Here is a 6,694-nt window from a genome sequence, read left to right on the forward strand (position 1 = left end):
CGCCAACAACCTCTGAGTCTTGGGGGATGTAGTCATTGATGTTGAGGTGGTGCAAAAAATTTTGCATGTCATCCCGGAGCATCTCCAGCAGGTCACCATCTCCATTGAGACCCTCCTTGATTTGAGAATGCTCTCGATCAAGGAGCTGATCGGTCGCTTGTGCACTGTCGAGTAGAGATACAAGCTCGACTTTTCAAGCGGTGGCTGGCAGAAGCTACTCCTCACTAAGGAAGAGTGGCTAGCTCACATGAAGAAGCATGATGGCGAGGGAGGATCCAGTAGCAGTGGCAAATGGCGTCTCTCATCGTCGTTGTGGAAAGAACCATGGGCGTGGCCATGGCAATGAGCCGCACAATGGTAGCACCAAAATGTCCGGCCAAGTAGGTGGTTGGGACCAATGTCGGAATTGTGACAAATACGGCCATTCGACCATGGATTTGCCGTAGGAAGCTGAAGTGGACTGAGGCCCACCTGACGCATGTCGACAATGATGAGCCCATGCTTTTGATGGCCAAGGCTTATGTCGCATTGCCTGCCTCGTTCACTCCACAACTGGTTGAGGCGAATGTATTCACATAGCTGGATCGAGAGGAGGACGGCAATGATCAAATGTGGTAACTCAATACTGATGCCATGAACCACATGACCATGTCACGCGCTACCTTCTCCGAGATCGACTCCAAAATTTGAGGCACTGTCAAGTTCAACGACGGCTTCATCATCAACATCAAGGGGCACGGTACGATCTTGTTCACCTTTAAGATTGGAGAGCACCGCGCACTCAAGGGGGTGTACTTCATTCCTCGGCTCACCACCAACATCATTAGCATTGACCAGCTTGACGAGAACGGCTGCCAGGTGCTAGTCGACGGTGGCGTCCTACAAATCTGGGACTCGAATCAATGACTGCTGGCAAGGGTGAGGTGCTCCTCCAGTCGACTGTACATGCTCAGCCTCGATAGCACACGACTGGTGTGCCTATCAGCAAGTGGCTCAAAGGAGCCATGGTGTTCGCACATGAGGTATGGGCACTGTCGGAGGATGAACTCCACAAGCGGGGATCCGGAGGGACCCCCTTTGAGATTCGGTCGGGGGGATGATTCTGAATCTACCTCATACGTGAATTAAATGAGAGTATATGGGAGATGCAGGTGGGACGGATGATCGAATGCTAGAGGAAATAAATGCTCAAGGGATTTTAGATAGGTTCGGGCCGCACGAAGCGTAATACCCTACTCTCCTGTGTGTATGCTATAAATGCTCTGGGAATGCCTCTCTGTGGGTCTCTTGAGTTACAAGGATTTTGGCCTAAGTCTAGAGCTTCGGTCTTCATGAGCCTCTGCTCAGCCTCGTTAGCTTATTTGCTTGTCTGTTGAATTTCTTGAACTTGTCTTCTATCACTTCACTTCCACCTTCTTTAGACTCTATTTCTCTCCGGGGTGCCCACCCCTTCTTATATCCCGTTAGGGCGGCCTGGCGTGCCCAGAAAGGATGCCCTGAGTCCCAAGGCGCCATAAATAGAAAGCAACCATCATGGGCTGCAGCTTGACGTTACGGGGGGGGGGGTGAAAATGCATCCCCATCCGGTCTTATCGTCATCATGTCACTTTTTAGCGGGTGCAGCAGGGGGGGGCCCACCGGGCAGCCTCCAAGCAACCCCACGTGCCCGCCCGATCAGAGCAAACCTGACATAGCAGGGCGGCAGGCGATATGCCTCAAGCCCAGCGACGAGATTCCAAGGCTCACCGGATGACGCGCGATGGGATCCGCCGCATTAAATGTCCCCACGCCTCCCTGCCAGGCAGTGGCAGGGACTGACAGCAGGCGTGGGGGGAGTGGTTGGAAGTGACGGACCACGCTCCCTATTAAATGCAGCATCGAGCCTGTCACCAATTGACACCTCACCGCTGAGCCCTTATGGGGTCCACCGGCAAGGGGCTTCTCAGGTCCACGGGGAACTCTGGGTGCTCGGGGACTACTGTTCATAGCCCCGAGTGCCCTCTCCCGGATATGTCTTTTCTCGATCCTCGGGGAACTCGGGTACTCGGGGACCACTCTTCATGGCCCCGAGCGCCCTCTCCTGGAATTGTGTCTGCTAGGGTCCTCGGGGAACTCGGGTACTCAGGGACCACTGTTCATGGCCCCAAGCGCCCTCTCCCGGAACTTGCACTTCTCGGATCCTCGGGGAACTCGGGTACTCAGGGCCACTCTTCATGGTCCCGAGCACCCTCTCCCGGAACTACCTTCTCAGGTCCTTGGGGAACTCGGGTACTCGGGGACTACTATTCATGGCCCCGAGCGCCCTCTCCCGGAACTTGGACTTCTCGAACCTCGGGGAGATAGTCCCCGAGGGAAGGCACCACGTGGCATTCTGCTGTACTGGCCTCGGGACTCGGGGACCCCTGGTTCCCATGTCATCGACAGCAGCCCCCGGGCCCATTGGCAGGCGATGGCCCAGAGACTACGGATGGGGCCCTTATTTCTTCGAGGCTGATCCCAGCATCGATGCTACATGGCTTGTTCTCAGGCGTTAGAATCTTGCTATCTTTGCAATCTTTCTGGCCCAGGTTTTTGGTACAGCCCAGGCGGAAAACCGAGAGGACGCGTGTCCTTCTGACTTTCGAGGAGAGTGATAACAAGGCGGGAGGCGTGCATGGCAACCGTGCGGATCGAGGGTAGTGCGTCTGGAAACCGCACGGATCGAGGGAGATGTGCCTGGCAACCGCGCCGATTGAGGGGAATGCACTTCGCAGAATGCGCTGTTTGAAATCCCCAGGGTATAAAAAGGAGAAGGAGAATGAACCGTTGCCCCCCATGCCATTATTGCGATCACCACCTCCTGTCTTCTTCTTCTTCCTTGCGCATCGGGAGCTCTCGCCCTCTTCAGCCCGCAACACTCCTTTCTTCTCAACTCTTTCAGCACACTCCCCACCCCCAAAGAATGCCGAGGGAAGGAAGCGGTCGCCGGGACACATCGAGCTCCGACAGCGTCCTGCTGAAGTCCCGCATCATGAACGAGGAGGGGGCAGAGAAGGTCCGCAAGCTGATGGTGCCCGCCGGCCAGTGGGAGGCGTCGGTAGTGACATCGGCGAACTTTCCACCCTCCACGTGCCAGCCCGAGCGGATCGTGATCTTCATGTCCTTCGTCGCCGCCGGACTGGTGCCGCCATTCTTGATGTTCTTCCTCCAAGTGCTGGACACGTTCGGCGTCCAGCTGGCCCACCTGAGTCCGAACTCGGTGGTGATCTTGGCGATCTTCGCCCACTTCTGCGAGATGTTCGTGGGAGTGCCACCGTCGGTCACGCTCTTCTGGCACTTCTTCGTCCTTCGAGCTGCCGGAAAGAAGAAGGGGTCCGCCGAGGTGGAGGTTGTCGGTTGCTGCAATTTTCGCCTACAGGAGAGGCTTGACGAACTCTACATCCCGCAAGTGTTGCGCAGCAAATGGGAGGACTGGCGCTGGGACTGGGTCTACGTCGACATCAGGCCCCATGACTGCCTCACGCTGCCCCAAACACCGGCGGAGCCCCAAAGGCCGATCTGGGAGGTGGCCCCCGTGGAGGATGAGCGCCTACGCCCGGTAATGAACTGAATCAACGACCTGCGCCGGGCGGGGCTGACTTCACTAATGGTGGTCACCGACTACCTGCACCACCATCTGGCCCCTTTGTGGGAGCGTGCCCGCTTTGCCTGGATTGACACCGGCTCGGGCGACCTGACGAGGACCCACATCGGCCCGGACGGAGACCTCGACGAGGGGGCGCTGGCGACCCTGCTGAACGTGGTGACCGGCATCGACGACCTCGCCTGGGCGGTCCTGCCCCGAGAGGACCTGGCGCTCTACACAGACCCGGGCCGGGCAACGCTGCAGGTGTCCATGCTGGAGTTCGACGCCCAAGGCCTAGTGGATCGTCCGGGGCGCTGGAACCCCGGGACCATACAAATCCCCGGGGTGGATGACAACAGAGGGCGGGGCACCGCCGCTGAAGGCAGCAGGCCGGCGGCCCGAGGAGACAAGGGGAAGCATCTCTGGGCGTACGTCCCTCAGCCGTCTTCATCATCGTCACCGTCACCTCCGTGAGAACAGACAGCGGCGGGCGGCGCGATGGGGGGTGGCCGAGGCGGCCAATCTTCGGGAGCAGAGTCCGGGACGGAGGCCGGATCTAGGGCATGACAGTCCGAGGGCTAGGGCCCTGCCGGCGGTGCAACGGCTGGCAGCCGAGACCAACCAGCCGCCAGAGACGGGCTCCGGGGCGGCTGCTGGGGCCGGCCCACAACGGCCCGAGGGCCAGAGCCCTCCCCAAAAAGGAGGAAGGCAGAGCCCGGATCGAAGCCGCAGAGCCCTGACTTCTGGATCCTGGAGTCTCGGTGGCGGTACCGCGGGCCGAAAACCACGTAAGCTCCCTTTTTGTCTCGAGCACATCTGCCCAGATTTTGGCTTGTTACTGACCCTTTTTTGTTTTCAGGCCGCCCAAGGATCCCGTAGGAGGCCAGAAGCAACTAGAGGAGCTGAGGCTAGCCCCTGTTCCAGGGCCGAGCGCGCCAGAGGACCCTGAGCCGAGGGCTCCGGCCGGTCCCGAGCAGCAAGCGCCGACCAAACCTGCCCAGAGCCCTCCGAGGAAGGAGCGAGTGGCCGCAGGGGAGGTGGTCGCGATGAGGGCGGTGCCAGAACGGCAGCTGTCGGGGACCCTGAGCGCCTCTACAGAGAGGGCTCGCAGGGGACCTAGCCCCCAGCCACCTTCTGGCCAGGCCCTGGAACGCCTCTCGGAGGTGCTGGGAAGCGCCCGGGAGGTCATCGGGCGGCTCGAAGTGGCCGTGACGGCAGAGCGGGCAAAGCTCGACAAAGAGCGCGCTGCCCTGGTCGATGAGAGGGGGTGGCTGGAGGAGGCCCAGAAGCTTTTGGAGACCCACATCACCTCGGCCCGCGCATCTTACGAGAAATCCATGCGCGAGGTGGCCGAGGAGTGGGAGGCGTTAGAGGAGACCCGTAACGAAACCGTCGCTGCGCAGGAGAAGGCCAACTGCATGGAGCGGCTCGTGACCGAGCGCGACCAGGCGTCCCGGAGGCGCGCCGCAAAGCTGCTTGCTCGGGAGCGGAAGCTGATGTCTCGAGAGGAGGCGGCCAGTAGAAGGGAGGAGGCCATGCGGTCTGCCCTGGTGGACTTGGCCTGCCAGAACGACGAGCTCGAGCGTGGCCACGCCGAAGTCCTCCGCCGGGAGGAGCAGGTTGCGATACGCAAGACTGACGTCAAAATAATGGCGGTGGCTCTTGATGCCCGGGAGGAGCAGATTGGGTTGCGCGAGGTGGATGCCGCCTCGGCATCGTCGGCACTCACCGCCCGGGAGGAGCTGGTCGCCAAGCGGGAGGCCGACCTGGCTGCCCGAGAGCAAGCAATCGAGGCCCGAGCCGAGCAGTTGCAGTGAGCTCAGACCGAGATCCCCTCCGCGAGGGGCGTCCCTACCAGCACCGTCGACAGCACCAGCCTCGAGGACCGGCTGAAGAACGTGCAGGACGAGCTTGAGACCGTCATCGCCGAGTGGACTAACGTGAAGCTGATGATGTGGGACATCCTTCAGCAGGCATGAAACTCGGTGGAGGTGGCCGGACTCGGGCACGTGTTCGTGGGCGAGCAGTCGCTGGACAAGGAGACGACTGGCCACATCGCCCTCTGGTTTGCGAAGATCGCCTGGCACCTCGAGGCCCTTCCAGACACTGTGTAGGAGCTGGTGACCCGGGAGGGACGTGCTCTGGTCCAAGGAGTGGCTGAGCACGTTCTTGTGTGCTATCGCAGCCGAGACCCTGCCTTCCCGCTAGAGCCAGTCCAGCAGGGCGTGGTCGAGGCCGTGGAAGCTGTCGCCCGGGAAGCCGTCCGCGACATCACCGCCGAGGTGGCGGTGTGTTTTGTGCGGGAGCCAGAGCCGGAACCGAGCGGCGATGGCAGCAGTGACGTGTCTTTGCCTCCGCTTGAACCTGTAGATAGTTAGGTTTTTTATTTTTGGAATGTTGTAAATACGGGAGTGATCCCCTCCTGAATGGTTCCCTTTAATATAATAGAAGCCTTTCTTTGGGATCGAAACTCCGCTCTATGTTTGTCTTTATATGTTGTCTTGCTTTTTGCTTGATGTCCCGAGAGGCACTGGCCGGACAGAGCCCAGCCTTCTTCCCCCGAGAGATAGGTTGCCCCGACCACTCATCGTACGAGTAGTGGGACCACCCGAGCGTCCATCCCCCTAGCTCTCATGAGTCCGCAGCTACTAAGTCAAAGAGACACAAACACGAACTTCCCTGCTCGACAGATAAGTCCATCCGACATGGTGCACGCCATGACCAGTGAACACTTTCACCCTACGACCTCCCAAACAAGTAGATCGGAGACATGTGCGGGTGGAAACGTGACCAAGGGTCCCCGTGATTTGGTGGTTTCCAGGGTAGGACTGACCAGACCGAGCACCGACAGCCCGCCCTTGAGGTCTAGGCGGTCCCGATCACTCTTTGTTCAAGCAGTAGGATGACCCGAGAACCCCAGAGACTCAGTAGTGCTCGGGGTACTGCCAAGCCGGCTGGGCACCACGGCCACTGTAAAGGACCTAGGTCAGCCATCGCCGCCTGTACAGTACACCGACTACTGTCTATTTTTGTCATTCCAGAAAAGCAAACACGTGGGCAGGGTTTTACACGTGAGGAGACCATCTCGCT

General features: G+C 59.6%; 1 protein-coding gene across 1 annotated transcript; it reads left to right on the forward strand.

Annotated features, from left to right (window-relative positions):
* Positions 1 to 3,625: 3,625 nt before the first annotated feature.
* LOC133886312 (uncharacterized) lies at positions 3,626 to 5,421 on the forward strand. Its single transcript, XM_062326058.1, has 2 exons — positions 3,626 to 4,074; positions 4,464 to 5,421. Exons 1-2 carry the CDS (start codon positions 3,626 to 3,628, stop codon positions 5,419 to 5,421), a joined length of 1,407 nt encoding a protein of 468 aa, XP_062182042.1.
* Positions 5,422 to 6,694: the final 1,273 nt, after the last annotated feature.

Source organism: Phragmites australis, chromosome 12 (assembly GCF_958298935.1).
Source record: "Phragmites australis chromosome 12, lpPhrAust1.1, whole genome shotgun sequence".
In the NCBI taxonomy this organism is placed as follows: Eukaryota; Viridiplantae; Streptophyta; class Magnoliopsida; order Poales; family Poaceae; genus Phragmites; species Phragmites australis.

Excerpts from the sequence above, each read along its gene's own strand:
- LOC133886312 (XM_062326058.1), top strand. The coding sequence starts at position 3,626 with ATGGTGGTCACCGACTACCTGCACCACCATCTGGCCCCTTTGTGGGAG. Across the intron at positions 4,075-4,463 it reads TCATCGTCACCGTCACCTCC|GCCGCCCAAGGATCCCGTAG; the intron begins GTGAGAACAGAC and ends TTTTGTTTTCAG.